Genomic DNA, 25,003 nt, shown 5'->3' with positions numbered 1-25,003 from the left:
AGGAACTCGAGGTTACTCAACAGAATTCACCCTGCAGGACATGGGAATATTAAAGCTCTAGAACTTGCTAATGAACCAAAATACTGCAGGCACTCATGTTTTCCCTATCTTCTAAGTAACTATTTCAGTGAAAAGCCAAGGGCAACAAACTTAAAACTCGTCAAAGGAAATAGTTTTTACACACTGTATAATTATTCTGTGGAACTCACTGTCACTAAATATTGAGGCCAAGAGCTTAATAGAAATTTTGAAAGAATTAGACATTTCTGTGGATGATGAGAACATCTGTAGTTAAATTATATATAATATGGGAAGGCTAAACCCTCATGCTGCTGGGCATAAGCTAACTGCTAGCTGACAAGTTCTAGTAAGAAGAAATTTGCCTTAGGAGCAGATTATTCTGTAATTGTTCATTATGGATTTATTGTACTTTTCTCAGAAGCATCTAGTCTGGTCACTTTCAGAGGCAGGATACTTGTCTTGATGGCCTGTTGGTCTGATCCAGTATGCCAGTTGTTCCTGTAATAAATATGTGTAGTTTCCATTCTTTCCTCTATTTTTTTTAAGTGCTGTTTCTATGAAAGTGTTCGTTCTCCTCCAAGATGAAGTCAGTGGGGCTTGAGAGCATGTATCTGGAGAGAGAAGTTGTCCCCAGATCTTGATGTAGATTTGTAATTGGGAACATTCTGCAGCTCTTCTGGACTCCTCCTGGGTACTTCTTTACACAGCCATTGCTGTACTTCAAAAAGCCTAGTAATAAAAGCAGGAAAGATTGGCAACTGTGATGGATTACAATTTTTCCTCTTTATTCCTGAGGGTAACTACTTCCAAAACTCATTTCTGGCTTTGTCAGTGGGGAATTCTAGGTCTCTATCCTCACACAAGAGGATAAAAGTAGCATTACTAATCCTTTATATACCATTGCATGCTGCATTGCTGCTTTCATGCATGTATTATCTGCGTTTATGATAACTGTAACCTTTTCTTGAACCAGAGATTTTCCTGAACAAGAGCCCTCTGGGACCTGTAGAGACTTTCCTGGATACATTTTTAATAAACACAATAATTTGACTGTAAACCCATTACCTGTTCTATGTTTATTCTATGGGATAATCATTTTCATGCCCACAAAAACACTAATTTACAGAGCAATAAAAGGAAGAATGGCAACCAGCACAAAATTGGTATGTGTTGTGATAAAACAGCCCATCTTCAGCATCACACACTGTACCTTCATATATTGCCTGTAAGTAATGGCCTCCAAAAGACATTACATCTTTTTAAAAAACAAAACAAAACAAAAGGCTAATTGTAACTATATTTTTGTTTTTCATTTTGGTTTATATACAGTATGTGACTTTTGCAGAGACATTTTTATTCCAGGAAAATGACAGGCCAACAAGAAGCCATAATTGCACTGATTTTTAGAAGTGCTGCAGTACTACAGATCTGATGTACTGCAAGACATGAATCAGAAAAATTCTATTAAAAAATCTCTTGAATGGCTGACACAAGAGTATTATCCACGATGATTAATTTGACTTGGTCATTATGAACACAGACAAGTCTGACAAAATTGCATTTCATTCCCCACTGAATTCATAAAATCACTATACACATAATAAGAAGTTATAGTTCTCTGCTATCCACTCTATCTGACAGGATTTCAGTTCTGGATAAGATACTGTTTAAAAAAAGGGAAGGGGTAGAGAGACTGTTTAAGCCTACAATAGGATTGGTTTATTTTGCTACAAATTGTGCATAGCAACTTTTTTTTTTTTTTAATTTTCCATTTGAGGTTGTGGTGAAAGTCAGCTGGAGCTTGAAAAATCAAAGTCAATGTTCAGTGTAAGCACTTATTTATATTGTAAGGTTTTAGGTAGGTTCTGATTCTCCAGAGATTTTCATGTGCCAAACTCTTTGCACATTGAGTAGTCCAGAAGTCAGCATAAGTCTTTGCAGGATCAGGGTCTTAGCCTGTAATGTCTTGGGGCTGGGACTTTCTTCTGTATCACGTCTGTACAGCACCTGGCACAAGGAGGCCCTGATCAAGTCTCTAGGTGTGTCTGTAATACAGATAATTTGTCATCATCATCTCTCTTCCTCCTTATTCACACCAGTGTAAATGAAGTGCAGATATGGACGTTCAGATTGGAGACAGTTTTGACAACACATTTTCTGGCTTTTATTTTATTTAAACTTATCCTTTAAAAAAACCCATAAATAACTCATGCATGGTTAAAAACTACATATTATTTATACTCAGTCATTGGGCTTTTAGGTCTCATTGACAGTTGGTATTATTCAGAGGAGCCACAGTTAAGGTTGAGCCTTGCCTTCCATTATAAGTTTGATATTAGCCTTCCCTTTAAAACCCTCAGAAAGATAATTTTCATGTCATAGTTTGGAACTGTGCAAACAGTTCCAGTGGAAATGTACTTCTTCACAAGTGTTTGTGCCCTTTTCCTCTTCTACCAGCATTCTCTTGAACAAAAACTTGTGCACATGAACTGAGGGAAAGGAGCAGTGAATACTGTCAAAGACAATTAGCAATTTGTATATGAGTGACTATTCACAAATGCCTCTTTTGAGTATTCGGCCAATTCTACTCAATGTATTTTGTAGACCCTGCAATTCGTATATGTGACTATAAGAAGGGTCGTGGATCTATGCATATTTCAGAGTGTATTCTAAGTATAGCAGAAGGTATCCTATTTTCTTGTTCCATATACATCAATGGAGAACATGCTAGATCTCCACATGCGAAGATGAAGCAAATCAATTTCCATTCCCAACTCACAGAACTGCTGATGCAGAAAATCAGTGCTACTGCAGTTATTTGCACTGAGGTTTGAAATCCCAGGTGTTAAAGAAGATTCCCTTTTCCATCAGTACTATGTGGAGACGTCATGCCAAAGGGACATGAAGGGGCATGTGCCCCTGCCCACTGTTTCTCTACCAGCAGTGTGTCCTTCCCCTGACATCCATAGTGATCACACTGCCTTCTTTTACTCCTCTCATTTCTCTTCAGTCGATAACATTCACCTGCCACCATTATTACCAGTGTTTGTCTCTGTCTGGTATACTTGGTCCACAGCACCATATCACTCCAAGAACTGCAGTGCTTCATCTAGCTGTGCATTGAATTCAAGAGTACCTCTGAAAAGGGAAGGAAAGAGCTGCAGAGGACAAGGGTAATGGAAGGTGATGAGGTCAACTGGGGCTGGAGGGAGGTGAAGAAGCAGGGAAGTAGATGCTCACTCTCATCTCACAGTTTTCTTTGCATGACAGTTTACTGTGCAGTCTCATGAACAGGATATAGACAAGGGAGTTTCCATCATAAATAACAAGGTGATTCACAGAATTTCCTAGGCATTGCTTACAGTAAACATATTTGAATAAGACACACATTAGACACTCTCTGTCTGATATTGAAAGTTTATGTTTACTGTGTTAGCGTCACTGTTTAGGAACAATGCACTGTTGCCAAAATGCTACCCTTGTAAATCTGCCAAGGTTGGTGAAATCTCATTTGCCTTAGACTCTGGATAAATCAAAGATGGACATGGAAATCAGACTCTAGGAGGGTGGGAAAAGATGTCATTCAGTCGTGAACTTAGGCCTTTCACTTGATCATGATGGTTCAACCCCCTTTTCTCCTCAGTTGGCCCATGTTTGCCAAGCCTCTCTCTTAACCAAGTCCCTGCCAACACCTGTCCCCTCCCACCCCACCTGTCTACTGACTATTTAGTACGTGCTGAGGATTATATGTGGATTTGAAGTTTCATGATATGATTTTTTGGAATAGCTGCCACAAACAGTTTATGGTAAACTTCACCTATGCCCCAGCAGTAAATAGTTCATTGTATAGATGGTCTTAGATATTTATTCTCCCATAGCCACTAAGGCAATATTGTAGTGACATGTTCTATATTTGTTATTAGATTTGTTGTTGGAAAGGAGGAAAGTGTAATTCCCATGCGTTAGCTAGCTGTATGATTCTTTGGCTTCTCCTCTTTTGGACTGTGTCTGCACTTCAGTCAGCAAGTCTTCTGACCTCTGAGGATGGAGTATGGGGAAGGAGGAGAAAAAAGAAGACTTCAGACCCACCGTTTCCTGATTGTTCTCCTGAAATCCCTTCTCCAGTCCACTCCCAAAATTAGATGTTCCTGGTGAAAGAGAACCTACCCTTTGGCTCAGAGGGAGCCCTCTGGGTCTATGCCTTGTCGCCATGGGGAGTCAGCTCTCTGCTGCCTGTTCCCAGCTCCCCCAGCATAAGGATTGTGTTGCAGGTGGGCTGGAGGCAGGAGGGCTGCAGGCAGAACAACCCTGCGCTCCCACAATCTAGAAACAGTGGAATGGCCCCAGGGGGCTGTTACAGCCTTGTAATTAGGAGATGGCCTCAGGCTGCTCTAAATTATGGCGGGGGCTGACCTGGCTCCAGGATTGGGGGATGGGGAATACGGTGCTTAGAGACTCTTTTCCCCCACTTGTTAGGTCGTAGTCTAAGTGCAGTTGGAGTGGACCTGAGGATCTGCTGCCGTGACTCCACCTGACTAGTTTTTAAAATCAAGGGAGAACACATCACATGGGCAATGAGTAGAGACATTGTGCTAGTAAAGAGCTGTATAGAGGAGTGTGTGTTGGGGCTGCTTTCTTGTAACTTAAAAGCAGCCCCTGTTAGGAAATGAAAGGAGATTTTTAAGAGCAGGTTAGACAAACACCTGTCAGGGATGGTCTAGATAATACTTAGTCCTGCCTCAGTGCAGGGGACTAGACTAGAAGATCTCTCGAGGTCCCTTCCTGTCTTATGATTCTATGGTTTTGTGAACACACAGTCCATCGCATTTTGCGTTGTCTCTGCTGTTAAGGTGGCGTGGATCACACCATTCTCCATGGTTCCTTGCAGTTCACCGAAAATAAATTCTTTGCTGTTTTCTCTCTCAGACTCAAGTTTGCCTATGAACATTATTTCACAGGGCAAATATTTACCTGTAGTAATGCTGAAAATCTCCCCTTCTAACTGTGAATAATATTCTCTGAGATTGGCTGAAACTTCTGGATCCTCGCAGATAATTGTAGTAAGTGAAGGCCCTGATAAAGGCCCAGTATGAGGCCTAAGGCCTGAACTAAAGTGTGGTTAAGACTTAGCTAAAAAGCAAAGTCAAGCTGTGAGCTGAAGGCCGGCTCGGTTCACAGACACTGGCGTGGAAAGGGCTGATGTGGCATAAACATTTATTCACCTAGCATACCGAAGTATAAACATGGTACCAGAACACCTTATACTGGAACATTCCACAGATAAGAAAGAACAGGCAGACCCATCCCAATGACAGGGGCAAAAAGGTAAATTAATGAATAGAGTTGTTTTAATCAAACCAAGTTGTACAAGGTGAGAGGCGGCACCTTGCTATGTAGAGGGGTGGCAACTCAATACGTCAGGAGTGATGTGTAACTTGTTTGTACCTGTGTATAAGAATGTATCCCTGGGGCGGTGTCTTTGTCCGGCCGAGGGGGCAGTGGAAAGTCCCGTCACTGACTAAGCCGAGTCCATTGACCGTGGGTACATATTCGTAGTATGCCCTGAGTTAGGCTAAGAAACCTACAGGGAACTATTATTGTATCCAATACGGCAATAAACCTGGCCGACGTGCCTTCATACCTTGCTAGACTCTGTGGTCATTGGGGGTTCTCTTCGGGTCTGCTGTGTCAGCTATCTGCGCAGAGCTGGGGCAGCACACAGAGGGAACACACGCACGCAGCCGAGTGATACCAACAAGGAGAGAGCAGAGTACCACACCGGTAGCATCTGACAACACACACCTCTTGACAATAATAATCACAGAGAACATGACTCAGTGGAGAATTGAGGTCGTTGGATATTTGGCATGTTTCAAAAGAGAATTGGTTCCCAGGTTCACGGTCAGGTCGTCTTTTCTGTGACCAATAACATGCTGAGATGAGGCTGGCTAGCTGTAGATCTCAAAATGCTTTTTAAAGAAAGGCATTACTGTCTTCATTTTCCATATGGGGAAAAACTGAAGCACAGGAAGGTTCACGGGTCTAATTTTCAGAGGTTCTAAGCACCCACAACTCCCATAAAGTCCATGTAAGCTGTGAGATCTTAGCATCTCTGAAAATCCAGCTTTTACAGCCTTTGCTGAGATCCTCCTTGTGGACAGTCTCAGGTCTGCTGTATTGGACCCAACCTGTGGATCCCCATTATTCCCAGCCTACTGGGCGTGCCAGAGTCCAGTGCTGAAAATTACAATCTCCCAGAGCGCCATCCTCATTGGCAGTTGGGTGTGTCACTTAACTCTTTGGGGACACATAGCAGATAAAGCAAGGAACCCACAGGCTTTGCACAGGAATTTTTTACACACACACACACTCACTTTATTCTTAGCAGTACTGGAGCTATGCAGATCTATGCAAAAGTAACACCTACGTGCTCCACCTTGTGTCTATGCTCACTCCTTCTGTGAGTCCCTGGGACTGGTCCATATGTGAGGTAGGTAGTCCCCTCCTGCCTTCGACTTCCTGCTTCCTGGCAATGTTCTGCTGGGGAAAGAGGTCACATTCTGCCATTAAACAAAGTTTCAGACTACTCTGTCACTGACTGGCTTCAAAGCCCTGGTCTGGTGCTTAAAGTCTCAGCCTTCCTGGAGACAAACTGGGAGAACCAACTTCCTTTAGCCTGGTTTCCTTTTTGGCAAATCCATTGTTCCCATTTTGGAGGGTCGTTCGAAGTTGGTGCCCCCTTGCTGGCTCTCATGCAGAGTCAGACATCTAGGCACTAGGCCTGTTAACAACAGAGTGATGATACAATCCAGCTGAGGGTTACAGTGTACAGGCAAGGACACCGCCAGAATGGAGGCTGAAATGCAACATGGATTCACAGAAGCTGAATGCCGACAGACATAGCCCCAGAACTGTCCCACAGGTCATGCCATGAGTTAGCAATGGAATCATACCCCTCAGCTCTCTGTCATGTCAAGGAATGTCACTCATTTTACTCTCAAAGCTCCATACCTTTCACGGGTTTATTGTTGAAAATGGTTTACGGCAGCAGTTAAGAATCATGCAGCTGAGATGTTAGGGCAGGGGTTCTCAAACTGGGGGTCAGGCCCCCTCAGGGGATCGTGAGGTTACTATATGGGAGGGGATCACAAGGTGTCAGCCTCTACCCCAAACCCTGCTTTGCATCCAGCATTTTTAATGGTGTTAAATATACAAAAACATGTTTTTTAATTTATGATGTGGGCCGCACTCAGAGGCTTGTTACGTGAAAGGAGTCACCAGTACAAAAGTTTGAGAAGCAGTGTGGTAGAGTCATTTGTGCTGAAGGAAGGACTCCCAAGGCTTTCTGAGTTTCTTGTGTGAATAATTTTTTCTTGTTTTGGGTGCTTGTCACACATGGCAACCTTGTTAGACTGCAGCGTGAGAGAAATGGGTGGAGCTGGGAACGAAGCCCAGGGCTCCTGTCTCCCAAGCCTGTGATCAGCTCACAGGAACACACATTCTGTTCTGCACTGGTGGGAAGCTGGAGGGTGAGAGAAACCCAAGTTAAAAAAATACAGCGAAAAATTTTCAACCATTCCCCCCACCTCACCCCAAACCCCCTCCACCCCCAAAACAAACAAACAACTTCTTGTTTTCTTTAGAATTTTTTTGGCCAATTTTTTCCCTGTGTTCCAACCAGCTCCACGACTGACTTTGGAGCAATTAAATATCATCTATAATGCATTCATGCTGCAGTTTTCTACATCTGGTCATTGTGGCCCAGACTGTCCCCTGTGTGGTCTGCTAATGCACAGGGGATGGGAAACTCCAAGGTTCTCTTCTCAGTACTTCCTACCCATTTCTTCCCTTGCTCTGGCACATGGACGGAGGAAGCAGCTGGGGGTTCAGGCCCCCAAAAGAGCAGATCCTTGAAGAACCATGTACATCTCACGCAATCCACAGTGGCCACACCAGCCTCCTAGCAGCCCATCTCTTTTTATGATGGTAAGATGGACTTCCCCACAGGTTGCTGGACCTGGAACCCCTCCCAGAAAGGGCAGTAGGTGCCACAGCATGGAAGAAAAAAGTACCTGAGTCATCTTTCACATACCCACTACATTCCTGTGTTGCTGGGGTTGCAGGCAGCTATGATGTCACAAACAAAAACATTCCCCAGAGGCCATTCACACCCCAAACCTAGATCATGCATCACACAGGACGCTTGCTGGGGGGCTTCTATAGTGTCATGAAAGAGGAGAGTAATTCCACAGAAATGGTCTTTCCATACCTCAGGGCAGATGTTTGCTGGCTCCGTGTACCCACTCAGGGAAGAGAAGTAGAATGGATGGCATGGTGCTTCAGGTTAATTTATTAAGAGGGAGGTGGGGACTTCCCTTTTCCTGGGACCTGTCCCACAACATGCTCTGTAAGCCATATGTGGGTGATGCCTATATTTGGCAAGAAGGCAGAAACGGGCAAATCCGGGGTTAACACATGAGGAAAACTTGCCTGGCACTCTAGAGCTATGTGGCCCAGCAAGTTCTGTGCTTGCAGGAGACAAGACAGGGCAATTGCTTATTGGCACAAGTTCCTCCCACTTTTCTTGCAGTCCGTACCCACAACATTCCCATATGCAATGATTTTGCAGCAGCTGAACGTTCAGTCTCACTGCTTGAAGGGGAGATCTGATTCCAGCAACCCGCCTACCTAATCTCTCCATGAAGCTGCCTTGTGCAGCAGACTGGTAGGAACAGAACAGAACTGCAGTTGTTTCTGTCCAGCATTGAAGCAGCAGAAGCAGCATGTTCCTTTGTCACATACGCTTACGTTGTGTTATAATAATGTTAGATGTTTGCATTGAAAAGGCTCAGTGCTGCTTCAGACTCACTAGTCTTTGGGCCCAAGTTATCTTAAAGGAAAAATCCTGGCTTCTGCCCTTGCTCCCCCAGCAGTTTGCAGATGCAGTTTAAGGTATCTGTAGTAATGTCCAAACACATGAGTGTACTGACCCTTCAGGCGCTTTGATGTCTAAGTGACCTAAATGGTGGGCACAAAAAGGGAAAGTGATTGAGCCTTAGAAGAAAGTCAGGCTCTTAACTCCTGGGGTACTGAGGACATCCTCATTTTTCACTGAGCTCCTCAGGATCTCTCTTGTCCTGAGCATGTCCCACATCTCCAGAATAAGATCCTCCACCTCCCTAGCCTCCCCTTTTGACCCTCTCAATGATGCTTCCCCCTCGGTCAGTAAAGGCACTCTGGGCTCTTCTGTGTATTGCCTATCCCCTTTGAACCAATGAGCTGGTAGAAGTTGCTCTCTAGCCACCTGAATACTGAGGTGAACTCAGGACCGGCTCCAGGGTTTCTGGCGCCCTAGGTGCCGGGCCATTTCGCTGCCCCGCGCACGGGTCTCGCGGCTCCGGTGGACCTGCTGCAGGCATGAGAGCCGCGGGACCAGCGGACCGTCTGCAGAAATGCCTGCGGCAGGTCCACCGGAGCCGCAAGACCGGTAGACCCTTTGCAGGTATGACTGTGGCAGCTCCACCGAAGCCGCCTGCCGCCCCCCCCCCGCAAAATGCTGCCCCCACCCATAATGCTGGCGCCCTAGGCAACTGCCTAAGTCGCCTAAATGAAAGCGCCGGCCCTGGGTGAACCTGACTTTGTCAGCAATCACTTCCTCTGACGTTTTACAGGGAGCAGTTTTTCAATAGGACCAATTAATCCTCATTTACAAAGGTGATTGGGATTTGAGCACAACGACCTGTTCTCTGTTGCTCCTCGCAATTCAGACCTCTCTCCAATAACCCTCACTGTCGTCAGCTTTCGTGTCGTCCTTGACCATGAACCCTTCTTCCCTTCCATCTGCAAAATATGCTTATCACTGACTCTATAGCACCCCCTGGGCACGCCGCTCCCCCGTTAAACTCTTTCTAAGCTTTCATCTACCTTTATCTTGGCAATTGCAGTTCCCTGCCGTAAGACCTCCCTATGTCCCTGCTTCCCAGGCTTCAGCATGTACAGAACGTTGCTGCTTGAATGTACATGAAAGAAACATGAATTCTCAGCCACCATCCTGAAACAACCCCACTTGCCCTCTGTGCAATTCAAAATCTCCCTCTGTTTATAAACAACCTTCCGTGGACTTTCTGTAGCCAGCCTAACAGAGCCTGCATTGGGTCTCTCTTCTCCCTTTCCCTCTCCTGACGGACTTTGTGCACTTGCTCCAGATGACTGTCGTCCTTGCTTCCCACCCTCTTCCAGCTCTGGCCTCCACTCTGCTCATCCCTGGTCAGGCCACTGGTGTGTGCGGTCAGGAGCAACCCCTTGCATCTCTGCACCTCCTCAGCTCTCCTTATCAAGCTCAGCTTGATGCATCTCTTTTTCCCCATGAAAGTGACTGGGAATTAAGTGGCTAGTTGCTGTTTGTGCCTTTGAAAATCTCCTTCCTTTTCATTTGTGTCTCCCTCAGCTGTTAGTGAACCCACTCGATAAAGTGTTTGGGGTTGCAGTTTGCGTGAAAGATACTACATGGGCTGGAACTGCCCCAGGCTTTATTGATACTGTGATTGGGTGCAAAGGAAACAGGAAGTAGACTCCTTGATCAGCCAGCAACAATCAGGCTGCAGGAGAAAATCCTCTTCTAACAAGGCTAGTAGATCCAATGACTTGTCAGTGTCTGTTCAGGCTGCCAAAATTAAGGTGACAGATGTAGGATTCAGACATTACCACTTTCCATTTTATCGTGCGCTTTTATTTATACTGTTCAGTAGAAGAGGCTGTAGTGTTGTACAGGATGTGGAACAGATTCTGCTGCCATTACTCACCATGGGGATATAACTGGCTGGGTGGTAGTACTGCTGAAAGGCATCTGGGGATTATAATAGATCACAATTGAATACGAGTCAGCAATGTGATACAGTTGGAAAAAAGGTAAATATCGTTCTTGGGTGTATTAACAGGAGTTTTGTATGTAAGTCACAGCAAGTATTTGTCCCACTGTACTTGGAACCAGTGAGGTCTCTGCTGGAGTACTGTGTCCAGTTCTGGATACTACATTTTAGGAAAGATGTCGACACATTGGAGAGTCCAGAGGAGAGCAACAAAACTGATCAAATGTTTTGAATACCAGAGCTCGGAGGAAAGATTAAAAAAACACTGGACATGTTTAGTGTTGAGAAAAGAAGATTCGGGGACAGAGGGGGATGATTGTCTTCCAGCATGTTAAGGGCTGTTATAATGAGGACAGTGATCAATTGCTGTCCAGGTCCACTGACAGGGCAAGAAGTAATGGGCTTAATCTGCAGCAAGGATGATTGAGGTGGAGATATTAGAAAAAACTTTCTAACTCTAAGGGTAGTTAAGCTCTGGAACAGGCTTCTAAGAGAGGTTGTAGAATCCCCATCGTTGGAGGTTTTTAAGAGCAGGTGGGACAAACACCTGTCCAGAATGGTCTAGGTTTACTTTGCCCTGCCTCAGCCCAAGAGTTGGACTTGACTCCTCGAGCTCCCTTCCAGCCTGACATTTCTATGCTCTGTGAGACAGGGGTATGAAGTCGCTAGGTATCAGAGGCACATGCAGTGTTACCTATGCAAAAGTGGAAGGACATGATAAATTGGGAGTGGAATCATCGCTGTCCTGGTGTCCTGTGGAGGGGAAAGTATGTGGTACCTGCTGAAAGGGTGGCAGAGAGGCTGCTGTAGCTTGAATTCTGTCTGAATCAGCCAGAATCCTTTCAATAGCTACTCTTGTATCATAGCCCCTCTGCATCCTGATGGACTCTAGCTTTAAAGTCACAAACTAGCCAGGCTATGGGGTAAGCTGAGTCTTCGAGATTCCGAGTAATAAATTCACATTTTAACTTTGAAACAAGTTTATATTTAATTGCTCACTCTACCCCACCACCCCCTGTCGCTAACTGATAATCTCAAGGAGCCTGCCTGCAGGTAGGAGGTGGCCCCAGCTGGGCAGGTGCTGGCGTGGGTTAATGCCCTGGTGCCTCCCTCTGCCCCACAGTAACTGGGCCTTTGGTTCAGGTGCCATTTAGGGTTGCCAGGACCCTGAAAATCTGAAGCCAGAAACTGGACTGTCCGGGTAGAAATTGGATGGGTGGCAACCTTAATTTTAACATGTGCCTATTACTGCAGAATAAAGCTGTGACTTTGCACGCAACTCTTCCCTCCCCCGCAGAAGTCGATGGGAGTTGTGCAGGTTCAGGCTCCTCATTTCAGCTGAGCTCAGTATATTTGAAAGTAGAAAATCCTACCTCTTCCGCATTTGTAGTATAATAGTGGAAACCGCCTTTTAAGGAAGTTGAGTGTCACTGTGGTGACATCTTTCAGTCCCTGGTGGGATGAATGGGTTTGAACATAAACCGGGGGGGAAGAGTTTGGTAGTAAATAATTAAAATTTAACATAATCTATAATTTAATCTGTAGGGTATATTATAATGCATAATCTACTGCATAATTTAATCTAAAATGACATTAAAATGCAAAATACGTTGTGTAACACACTTGATGAGGAAATGGTAGTTGGTTGTTACTGAGACAAGAGTTTTAGAGGACAGCATTTCTTCAGTGGTAACTTTAAACCATCACTTGTGAGTATGGATTCAGTCATCCCAAATGTGAAAATAAACAGTGTCTATTACAATACATCATCATCATGGATTCCACCTATATACAGTATCTATCTACTGAATATCTGCCTTATCTTTCTAGCTGTCTTTTTAAAACACATATAGAGTAAATATAGGCTTAGAAAATTGTTGTTAGCTGATATGGTGTGAATGGTTGCAGGTATGAAGTCTGATTATGTTGATTGGATATTGTCTAATCTGATTCTGATTGTGTACTGCTTTGATCCTTATTTTGATATGACTGCTTAATACTGTAGTGATTCGGAAAGCTTTGTGATTTAGACAGTTCTTGTTTTCTGAGCTGAATAGAGTGAGGAGACAGAAATGCGCAGGGGGGTGTGAGCAGGGATGACAGGTTTTCCATACTCCTAACAAAATCTCCTCAAAGCCTTTTAGCAAGCTGCTCAGCAGAAACACAAGAAACTTGTATTTTTGAAGAGCGCTTTAGGAAACTTGGAATGGATTTTACATAATTTAACTAAGTACAGCAAAGTCACTTGTTTATATACCTGATACCAAAATAAACCAGCTGGAAGAAGTTTGCTGTGCAATGATTTATTCAATCCCTCTCTGTATACCGTGGAACAAAATCCTCTTCAATATCTGAGAATGAATCAGTGCACTTCATACTGTGTAACCCAAATGAAAACTAACTACCAGACTTATTAAATGGAATCCATCGGCCCTATACTCTTTTATGTGCAGCCTGTCATCCCCGCCCTTTCCAACATAATATCTGAGCTAGACAAGATGGTTGGAAGAATAACTGAAGTGAAATCTCCACTTGATAACTGTGTTGATACTAATATAGTATAGACCTTGAGCCCCCATTTCTTGTGTACACAGCGTGAAGTCAATGGGAATTTTGAGGGCATATAAATCACAGGATTGGCCCCACAATCAGTTCTCCGATTACTATCTTTATTGCAATGGTATCATGTGAATAACATAGGGGAGACAAAAAAGGATGGGGACTCACCTTAGCTAAGGATAATGAAAATGTTAAACTCTGCACCTCTGTGAAGAGTGACGAAGGGATGGTGCCATTGCAGTCAATGTTTCTCTCCAGAGAAAGTGCCAGAACACTCAAGCTCATGCACTCTCCGACTGGTGCTTCATAACGAGATTCCAGACAGCCTTTTCTTCACTTGCTCTCTGCTGCGTTTCATGAAGACTTTTTAATTCAAGTTACATAAATCTTTTATTTTATTATTATTTTAATCTGGAGCAATGGAGGGTGAGGATGTGTGAGAGTTTTGGGGCAATGGCTTAATAGTCTACAGTGTTTAACCATTTTTACACACATTTTTCTGGTCTTAAGTCAAGTATTAAATCAAAATCTAATCATGAAACTAGGTGATCTTGGAAACTGATCTTAAAATCCATGTGTATAACACTAGGGATAATCAGAATTTCATATAGTATAGTCATATATGATGTAGAATATCTTTAAAACAAGTTTTCTCTTTAAAATATAACCTATTATTATGTTCTTCCATATCACAATTAACAATCTTATTGCAAGATTCACATTTATTTTAAATTTACTGTAGATCTAATATATTTTCTCTCAGGAGAATTACATGAGCGCAATTTCAGATTAATTTTTAACACAGATCAGGGAAATGTTTTAATAAATCCCACCGAACTGAAAATGATCACGATAAAACTATCTGCAATTTGTGTTCTTCTTCAAGGTAGTGTCATCAGGAAAAGAGTTAGTTAAAAGTATTTTTATTCTTAAATACCTTTGCACAATAAAGTAAATACGGGCAGGTCTCCATGCATGGAGCAGTCAATTGAGACTCTGTTTTTTAAAAAAAGATGCTACAGCCCCATTTCTGAATAGGTCTCTTGACTGATAGATAAATACTGGGTTTTTTCCAAGGAGCCTAAAGGAATTTGGCGCTCAGGTACCACTGACTTTCCATGGGAGTGGAGTGTTTACTTCCGCCTTAAGGCCCTTTGAAAATCCCAATCATAAATATTGCACACTCATTTGTGTGTCCACAGAAGTATTTGTACTCACAAATGCAGCAGTTGTATGTATTACTACCAGATTTGTGCATGCAAATACCCTTTCAAGAAGCAAGCTTAGAGCCCTTTTTGAAAATTTAGTTCTTTTGGTCATATCTTGACATTGATCCACGCACGGAATTTTCTGCTGAGGTGGATGACAGTTCTAAAAAGCAGATGGAGGCAGGACATTATACCTGAGTGATAGAAAATGAAGCTCAGGCCATGAGACATCCCCTTCTGTTTGCTTTGGGATGATCTTGATATTAATTACAGCATGCTGTGATAGTCTGATGTTGCTGTGGGACCTGCTTATGAACATGACTGGGAATTGTCATTTAGGAATTATTGTATTATCTGGTTGTGTTTAATGTTTGTTTATTTATTTATTTTTGCATCACAAAATATTTCTTTTGCTGAAGCAACAAGGAAGTGACACATTGTAAAAATGTCCTTTTATTATTTCAGACGTATAATGGTCAGAATGAGAATAATGAAGACTATGAAATTCCTCCTATAACTCCTCCTAACCTCCCGGAGCCCTCGCTTCTTCACTTGGTGGATCATGAAACCGGGTATCATTCACTGTGTCACGGCCTCCCTCCAAATAGCCTGATACCTGCATATTCCTATCAGAACATGGACCTTCCAGCCATCATGGTGTCTAATATGTTGAGTCAGGATGGGCATCTTCTCTCCAGCCAACTACCTACGGTGAGTAAAGTTTTCTCTTTTATTGGGTTCTGTTTGACCTAATACAATGCACTGTGTGTCATTAGAGTCGTTTGAATTTAGAAGGATATTTCTGGAAAAAGCATTTCCAACTAAAGACTGAATAAAGGCAATGAACACCGAGCTGCCTTCAGTTGGACAGGGAGCATATCTCAAAGATGGGGGTGGTTTGATTGTTTCTGTAGAAGTCATTTGCATGGCTATGGTCATGGTGCTTTTCAGCGTAATTTTGTATTTTAAATTCTGTGCCTTTTTGGACCCTGTTAATAACCTAATTGTATTCAAGGGGTGGTTTTGTATTTCGCTCTTGGTGCATAATGTCATACACATTGATTCTTGCCTTTAGGGAGTGAAGTATGCATGCTTTATTTTTCCTGCATACTTTGGTTGGGTCATCCAAAACACATTGGAAAAAATAACCCCAACTATACATACAATATGATGGGGGCTAATTTAGCTACAACTAATCAGGAAAGAGATCTTGGAATCATCGTGCATAGTTCTCTGAAGATGTCCACGCAGTGTGCAGCAGCAGTTAAAAAAGCAAACAGGATGTTAGGAATCATTAAAAAAGGGATAGAGAACAAGATGGAGAATATCTTATTGCTCTTATATAAATCCATGGTATGCCCACATCTTGAATACTGTGTACAGATGTGGTCTCCTCGTCTCAAAAAAGATACAGTGGCATTAGAAAACGTTCAGAGAAAGGCAACAAAAATGATTAAAGGTTTGGAACGGGTCCCATATGAGGAGATATTAAAGAGGCTAGGACTTTTCAGCTTAGAAAAGAGGAGACTAAGGGGGGGAATATGTTAGAGGTATATAAAATCATGAGTGGTGTGGAGAAAGTGAATAAGTAAAAGTTATTTACTTGTTCCCATAAGATAAGAACTAGGGGCCACCGAATGAAATTAATGGGCATCAGGTTTAAAACAAGTAAAAGGAAGTTCTTCACACAGCGCATAGAGTCAACCTGTGGAACTCTTTGCCTGAGGAAGTTATGAAGGCTAGGACTGTAACATGGTTTAAAAGAGAACTAGATAAATTCATGGAGGTTAAGTCCATTAATGGCTATTAGCCAGGATGGGTAAGGAATGGTGCCCCTAGCCTCTGTTTGTCAGAGGGTAGAGATGGATGGCAGGAGAGAGTTACCTGTTAGGTTTGCTCCCTCTGGGACACCTGTCATTGGTCACTTCAGTAGACAGGATACTGGGGTGGATGGACCTTTGATCTGACCCAGTGTGGCCATTCTTATGTTCTTATGTTAAAACAAAGCATCCAAAAATGATCTTTTGAATAATAAATAGACCACTATGTTCATTACAAGTACTGTAAAATGGGAGTAACCTGCTCACTGGCCTAGTAAAAAGGTTAAGGTGTGGCATGGACTACCTCATTCTATGGTTTAAAAGCCCATTTAGTGAAAGAACTGAGCCTACCCCATGTCCTCTCAAAGTCAGTGGGAGCTTTGCTTATGATTTTGAGAAGAGCAGTATCAGTCCCCAGTCCTGCACAGGTTAGAGATGGCAGTCCTAAAATGCCTTTTGGGTTACTCTGGAACAAGGCAATATCTTCAGAAGTTTCATGTTAACCTATTGCAGAAAGGACTAGCATAGGGATACTGAATTAAAAATGGAGGTCTGAGGGGGAAAAAAAAGCTTATTTAACCCGGTATAGAGATCAGTTCAGCACAGAACCAGCCATGTTGTGTAAGCTTTTGTCTTGATTTCATCAGCTGTGTTGAATTTATGATGAAGTCATTTAATAATAATTTCCCTTTTAGCAGATTTAACTATATGGTAGGTTTTCTATATTAGTTGTTTCTAAGATCATTGATTTCCATGAGTGTCACTGGAATGCATCAATATCAAATGAGCTAATTTTGTTTAATTAACATGCGTGCATCTCCACAACCATCCTCGCTAAAGAGTATTTGCTTTTCCTTGCCTCAGTAGATAAGGGTCTGGAAGGTAGTAGTGTTCACAGGAGCTATTATCACTTTCTCTAGGAACGCACCAAAGCTCCCAAAATCCTTGGCGTGTCTGCACTTTTTTCCCCCCTTGATAAAGTTTGTGTGTTTAAAAACGATTGAACATGATATTTAAAATGATCTCTTTCTGTGAAATTAAATATTACATTGGGCTCCTCTTTAGCTTTTAGGTTCTTTGTTCATTAAATTATTCATTTCTGAGACAAAAAGAGTCAATTTTGTATGAAAGATGTTTTCCCTAGTTTAATTTAAAGCACAGCCCCTACTTCTGACCCCTATTTTCATAGCACAATATTTTTACCCTGTGTGAATTGTCTCATTTTTGCGAGGTGATATTGCATTGATAAATCAGTTTCTAAAATACCCAGAGAAACAAGAATAGTGGGATTTATTAAGCAGCTTCTGAATGTCTGAAATAATTTATTTTGGAGTAGTCCTTGGGAAATGTTCTCTTTCTTATTTTATGGTTCTGTTTTACAAATGCAGCATCTTGACAATAAATCAGGACTGAGCTAGGGAAGATAAGAAGGGAGCTTAGTATGCTGAAAACAGAATAGAGAGATTGAGTTGTTTCCCCCTTACCACTAAAATTAAAAATCCAGGGAACCTGAATTTTCCAGCTGATAGTGAATTGGAAGTGTTTGGTTTTAAAGCAAACCGATTGGGAAAGATATCTCCATAGGTCCCAGCGGTAACAAGGCAGATCAGTAAATGAATTATGGAGTAATTCTAGGCCCAAATGAAATCCTTTCTTACCCACCTGTCAAACACTTTTCCTCTATCAACTTTTTGTTACAGCCTAACCCCCCTTTTCCCTCACAAATTGACCAAATTCTGCCTTTGGATGCACGGACCGGGATCCCACTGACTCCAGTGTGCGCACATGGCAGTACAGTGTTTGTCCCAATGTGCATGTGTAAGCCTGATTAGCATTAATGGGAGCTGTGCACGCACATGAGGGAACAATAAAATCCCAGAGATGGAGCAGATTTTTAAATTTGTATCATTAATACCTTCAGCCCGCATGCCCATCAAGTCATAACCCACTTGGTAATGGTCTAATGAAGTAGACTGCTTCAGGCATTTCTTGGGTGACATTGCAGGGCATCTGAAGTGCTGTGGTCCTCCCTGAAAGTTACCCATATTTAAGGTAGATATTTGCAACAGGAAAAATTCATTCTAAGGAGGAACATGTTTACTGACTTGACAATAACAAAGCAGTAATTGTTTCACTGTGTGTAGTAACGGGGGCATCAGCCAGTTAGGAAGGTGACTCTTGTTTGAGAGTTCAGCAGGAAGCCTGATGAGATTTTGTCTTTGTTTCAAGACCTAAATGACTAATGCAAATGTTAAGGGTATTAACACGCCTCCTATGTGCTTTGGCTCGCAATGGTCTGCACATTTTTTTGCATACACAGATGTTTCCTACCTTTGCTGCCATTTATTTTATTTCTGCAGTAAAAATATTTTTAATGAAAGGGAAAAATTATAATTGCAAGAAGTTTAGGATACAAATTTTAAATGTTGTTAAGAATTTATGTCCAGTAGCTAGGATTTTTTCATGAGCGCTAATGAAAAGTCTAGGACTATTAAAATGACATGACCTAGGAATTACTGAGAGCAATGGGAAATGACATTTACTCTACTGCTCAAAAAGCAATTGGGATAAGGGATGCTTTGCAATCCTGTAGTGTCTCCTATCTAAGAATCTGATAACTAACACTTTCCAACCATTTCATGAAGCTTCACAATACCTCAGGGAGGCAGGAAATTGCTATCCCCATTGTGCAGAAAGGAGCACTGCAAGGTGAAATAGTTTGTTAAAAGTCCCACATTGCGTCATTAAAGAGTCAGCAATAGAACCCCAGTGTCCTGGCTCCCTGGGCTGTGTGGTCATGTTTCAAAAATGGGCCAAAACGGGGATCTTTTATCTGATTCAGATTTTGTAAGCCCAGAAGGGACCACTGTGATCATCTAGTCTGACCTCCTGTATAGCATTCCCTGCTCCTGGAATGTAGGGTATTGATAAAATGGGACCTTGTATTACATCTCCAGAGCAGTAACCTGACCAAGGAGGTTTTGCAAAACTAAGGTCACTTCCATATTTGCTTATCATGAATACATCCTATTAACAGTCTCCCTTCCTCAGCAGATCCTCTGCGCTTCCTGCTTTTGCTCAGCCAGTTGCTCTTCGGGCATTTCAGACTGCTCCATGAGAGCTAGTGTCTGGTCTCCCTCTTGCAGACTCATGTTTCCTTGGGACACAATTAGATAGCATTGCCAACTATCCCAGATTCCCCAGCAGCATCCCTTGTTCTGGATTGATTTGCAAGGGGATCAAAAAGCTGCTGATTTTATTCCTCTTCTTTCTATCTGAGTGTTTGATATGTCCTGACTGGCTAGAATTGGGTGTTCATCTTCAGACCTCTTCCTTTGTTGAAGATGTGAGGTTCAGCACATTTGTGTGGCACACGGGACATTCCAAACTTCATGTACAGGCTGCCTCTGTGGAAGAGCAGAACTTTGAAGGAGAAGAAAGAGGCCTACAGAAAACTTGACAGTGGTTAGACTGCTGGTGTGCTGTGGTCATAGCCTCCCATGTTGACTGATGTAGTTTCTCTGTACCCTCATCTGTCTGTCCCTTTGTGGTCACTTGTTTTATACTTAGATTACCAGCTCTTTGGGGTAGGGGACTGTCTTTTTGTTCTATGTTTGTGCAGCACCTTGGACCATGGGGTCCTGGTACATGACTGTGTCTCAGAGGCGATATGATAATACAAATAATAAATAATAATTATTGAATAGATACCACTGGGATTCCAGTGCTGCAGGATGGACAGTGAGAGAGAGAGGGGTCACTGAATGTGTGTGTGTGTGTGTGTGCGCGCGCACGCGCTTATGAGAGAGAAACCTCAACATGGGGAGGTTGGGGGGAGAAAACTACATAGATGAATATTTCTTGTCATTAATAAACAAATAAAATGTACCAGACACGGGCCAAAAATTCAAGTGTTTTTCCCCCTGAAAAATTTCAAATCAAAATGTTTTCTTCAAAATGTTCTGAAGAAAATCTCAGATCTTTCTGTAAGAAATTGTAAACAAAATGACATTTTTGCGCTATATTTTGAATCACAATTTTTGTATTGTTTCAGTTTTCAAAAATCAAAAAGATTTCACATTTTGGGTTATTGTCCCTTACCCTCTTCCTCTTCCTTTTTTACTCCCCTCCTTTTTTTTTAACTCATAAATAGGTCCCTACCAAATTCATGGCCATGAAAAACATATCATGGACCATGAAATCTGGTCTCCCCCTGTGAAATCTGGTCTTTTGTGTGCTTTTACCTATACTATACAGATTTCACAGGGGCGGGGGGACCAGTGTTTCTCAAGTTGTGGGTCCTGACCCAAAAGGGAGTTGCAGGGGGATCACAAGGGGGGTCACAGTATTGCCACCCTTACTTCTGCACTGCCTTCGGAGCTGGGCAGCATACTATACTATGCTACCCTTACTTCTGCATTGCTGCTGGCAATGGCTCTGCCTTCAGAGCTGGGCTCCCGGCCACCAGCCGCCACTCTCCAGCTGCTTAGCTCTGAAGGCAGTGCTGTCGCCAGCAGCACAGAAGTAAAAGTAGCAGTACTGCAACTCCCTCTCCCCCCCAATAACCTTGCAACACTCACACAACTCCTTTGTGTGTCAGGACCCCTACAATTACAACACCGTGAAATTTCAGATTTAAATAGCTGAAATCATGAAATTTACCATTTAAAAAATCCTATGACTGTGAAATTGACCAAAATGGACCATGAATTTGGTAGGACCCTACTGATAAACGAGGGTGGGCAGGAAAGGGACTCCTCCTAACCTGTTTTTCCCATCCTTTTCCAGTGGGGACAAAACGGGGGCAAAGGATGAGGGAATGTAAAAAAAGGGGGAAAAGGGTGGGGGGAATCTAAAGTCCAAAATCACAAACAAAATGAAAATTGTGATTTGAAACAAAACAGAATTAACATTTTTGTTTCATTTCAAATGTTTTTGTGGAAAAATCTCCTTGAAATAGCAGGGCTTTTGTGAAACATTTTTATTTCAATGAGGCTGCATTTTTTGATGGAGAAGTTTTTCAACTGAACAATGTTGAGCCACTCTGCTGTGTTCTCAGGATCTCTGTTCTATCCTGTGCCTGCTCCTCTGGGCTGAGGGCGGGTAGCCCTGTGGATGGTTTTGTTGTTCTCCTCTCTGGCCCTCGGGCCTTCTCCTCAGCACCTGAAGCATGCAGAAAGCTAGCTGACCTTCTCTCCATTGATATGCAGAAAGCATGCTGCTGTGTCACTAGTAAGGAAGCATTTATTGTGCAAAATTTCCTGCACAAATAAAAATCATAACATGAAATAGCAAAGCAAAAAGCTGAAATGCAACCGTAGGTATCTTCCTCAGGCCTGAATTTTAAGGAATATCATTACAAACATAGTGAGAATAAATGGAGATGGTTTTTGTGCCACCTTGGACTCAGGCACATAATTACAGATACTATTAGTTAATCACACCTAATACCTCAGTCAGAATCAGCAGCCTGTTGTGTTGGGTGCTGTGCAAACATACGGGACACGATCCCTGCTCCAGTGAGCCTATGACCTACAAGATGCATGAGTGAATTAAATAAACAATAGGAACGAAGGGTTGGAAGAGGGCTGGGGAGACGGGCATTGAAGTCCTTGGGAGTTTTGCCATAAACTTGAGTGAGATTAGGATTTGACCCCGTGTGTTCACTCTCTTACATTATGTGCTCATCTTGGTAATGTAGATGGTTCTGTAATGTAGTTGGGGGGTGGGGGTTTCTTCTCTTGCCTGTGTCACTGTAAATACAAATGGTGACTTTTCACAGGCTGGGGAAATAGGTGAAGGTGATGAGAGGAAAGAAGGTGGTGGGAAATATGAGGGGCGGGGAGCGAGATGGCAGAGGACAAGAGAATGGGAGAGCTAGGAAGGATGGAGGAGAGAAGGAAGGTGTCCTGGGCTGGGGATAGGCAAGGAGTGGAGAGATGGGAGGAACACAAGGATAGTCGGGAGGCAGGGAAAAGTGTCGAGGCTGGTCGGAAAAGGTTGCTTTTTGATGGGAAATTTTTTGACAAACCCCAACTCCCCAAATAGTCAGGTTTTTCCCCACTTTCTCTCTGTTTTTTGCCTCCAAAAAATAGGGAGGAAATAAAAACGGGAGTGGAGAGGGAGAGAAAAAAGGGACAGTGAGTGAGGGAGGGGAAAAAAAAGAAAAACAGAAAATGTTTTGGTGAGAGAGGAGAACATTTCGAACAAAATGAAAATTTCCCTCCCCTTCCAAAAACCAGTAATATAGAAAAATGGTGTTTTCTGTCAGAAAAAGAGAGTTTTGAAAGAAAAATTTTGACCAGCTTCAGTGAGCACAAGGATTTTTGCCTGGAGCCAGCAGTTGTTGCTACCTGTCTGTGTCCATCAGGAGTGTCTGTGGTGATGGGGCGGGCAGCAGAGCACATCCTGGGCCTTGGCACTGTGGGCGAGGATGCCGTCCGACTTGGAGTGATTACTGAGGACAGAACATTGAACTTTACTCTCAGCCTTTGAAACAGCTGAGGTTAAATTGGCAGCGGTAGCAGGGAGAATGGGAGCATGTTGGGTTAAAGAGCTGTTGTGAATAAATGAGTTTTCAGAAGGGATTTAGAAGAACATGTTTGACAGAAACAAAGGGTGATCAAGGTCAGAGCTGAAGAATTTCAAATGCAATTCAAACATATTTCCATAAATATTAGATAGGGGTCTCAGAATGTCTGCGTCCCTCATTGTGTGAGACTTCCGAACGGAGCCTGTCAGCACTGGAGGCTCCCCTACCCGGGGGGTGGCTCCTGTGCCACACTCCACGCAGAGGGGAGCAGTCGGGGGAGTATCCTGGCCCAGAGATGGAACTTTACTGGACTGTGACGGGAACCACCACTCGCAGTGACTCCTGCTGGGCCCTCCTGTGCTGCCCTGGGCCAGGCTACCCTCTCTGCACACAGCTCTACCCACAACCATTTTGGACTGGGCTTCCCTGGCTGTGCAGGGGTTGATCCCGTAAAGAGGAGAAGTCCCCTGAGTCTATTGAGGTCCCAGCCTCTACACCTCACTCTCTAATAGCAGCACTGCTGCTTGGCCAGATGGGAGCCCACTGATAGCTCCAACACTGGCCCAGTTTGGAACTGCACCTGCCATTGTAACTTACCATTGACTCAAACACTTGGGGTCACGTTGTTTCAAACCTGCTCCTAGGAGATGAATATCACAAAACTCCATGTGAACAGACACCAATTCCAGGAACATAGCTTTGTTTTTCCATGGTCCGAGCCAGGCACAATAGCAGTGAAAGGATATTAGAGCACAGGAAATGCAAAATTACTGGGGCATTCCTCTCTTGGGCTTGGACATTGTGTGTGACTGATTCCGGGACGGGGTTTGAGATGCTGAAGGTATCATTGCCGAGAGTTCTGTCCCCTGTGCTCCTCTCCTATGGATTCCACCACGGTAGGGGCAGACCCAAGGCCATTACTCTTTCATACACTGTTATGTGTGTGGAAGCTTCAGTGTCTTCGATACCATGCAACGGTAACTATTAGCAAGTGCTGACCTTTTAACAGTGATTACTGTATTATAGGGGAAGCTGGTAGCAACTCCTGTATCTAATCTGTCCTAACACTTTCCATCATAAAACATTCTTGTGACTTTATTTGAGAAGTTCAAAAACGTCCATGGTTAGCAATAGGCCTTTGAAATGTATAAGAGTGCCTTTTCTTTGTTCAACAAAATTCTGTTGAGTTTTTCTGAGCTGTAAACTGTGGAAAGTCAACTTTTATTTTACTTCTGTCTCTGCTATGTCTCAGGAAAACATTGGCAGCCCTCCCAAGTAATAACTGAACATGAACATTCTAAGGTTGGGCCTACACTGCCACAAAATTAGCAGCAGCAGCAATCACTGTGCTGAGAGTGCCTGGGAGCTGCCAGAGCAGCTGTATTCGAGGATTAGGAAGAGTTGGGCCAGGCTGAGCTCCCCCACACCAGACCACAACCTCTAGTGTCCCATATTTTCTTCTAGGGGCACCATGTGGGGCAGAAGTTCCCCTAGATCACTGTGGGAAAGAGAGCCAGCCTGGGCTCCCCATAACCATCCTCTGGACTCAGTGGGATAACATATTTCTCCTACTACTACCTAGTGTAGTTAGTCCTGTAGGTCAAGCTGTAGCAGTTTGAGCACCAGCGCTAGAAGTTCAAGGTTCAAATCCAGTGCATGGGGGGAGTTGTTACAATTACAAAAAAAATTGAAAATTTTATATTCTGTCCACACACACATTAAGGCTTGGCCTACACTACAGGCTTATGTCAGTATAATTGCATCACTTGAGTGACATGTTTATACTGACCTAACCCCCAGTGTAGGTAGCGCTATATTGATGGGAGGGCTTCTCTGACTGCCTCTTGGGAAGATGGAGTACCTATGCCAGGGCTTCTCAAACAGGGGTCGCCGCTTGTGTAGGGAAAGCCCCTGGCGGGCCTGGCCGGTGTGTTTACCTGCCCCGTCCGCAGGTCTGGCCGATCGCAGCTCCCACTGGCCGCACTTCACCGCTGC

General features: G+C 43.3%; 1 protein-coding gene across 5 annotated transcripts in view; it reads left to right on the top strand.

Moving 5' to 3' along the window:
- The window catches only part of TOX2 (TOX high mobility group box family member 2), a 265,767-nt gene that overhangs the window by 123,409 nt on the left and 117,355 nt on the right, over positions 1 to 25,003 (top strand). For all 5 annotated transcript variants that reach the window (XM_032793340.2, XM_032793339.2, XM_032793335.2 and 2 more), the window contains exon 3: positions 15,122 to 15,367. In XM_032793340.2, the coding sequence (XP_032649231.1) occupies positions 15,122 to 15,367 (246 nt within the window). The remainder of the gene's footprint in view (positions 1 to 15,121; positions 15,368 to 25,003) is intronic.

This window comes from Chelonoidis abingdonii, chromosome 14, assembly GCF_003597395.2.
Source record: "Chelonoidis abingdonii isolate Lonesome George chromosome 14, CheloAbing_2.0, whole genome shotgun sequence".
NCBI classification, from domain to species: domain Eukaryota; kingdom Metazoa; phylum Chordata; order Testudines; family Testudinidae; genus Chelonoidis; species Chelonoidis abingdonii.
This window is presented reverse-complemented; position numbering and strand designations above follow the sequence as displayed.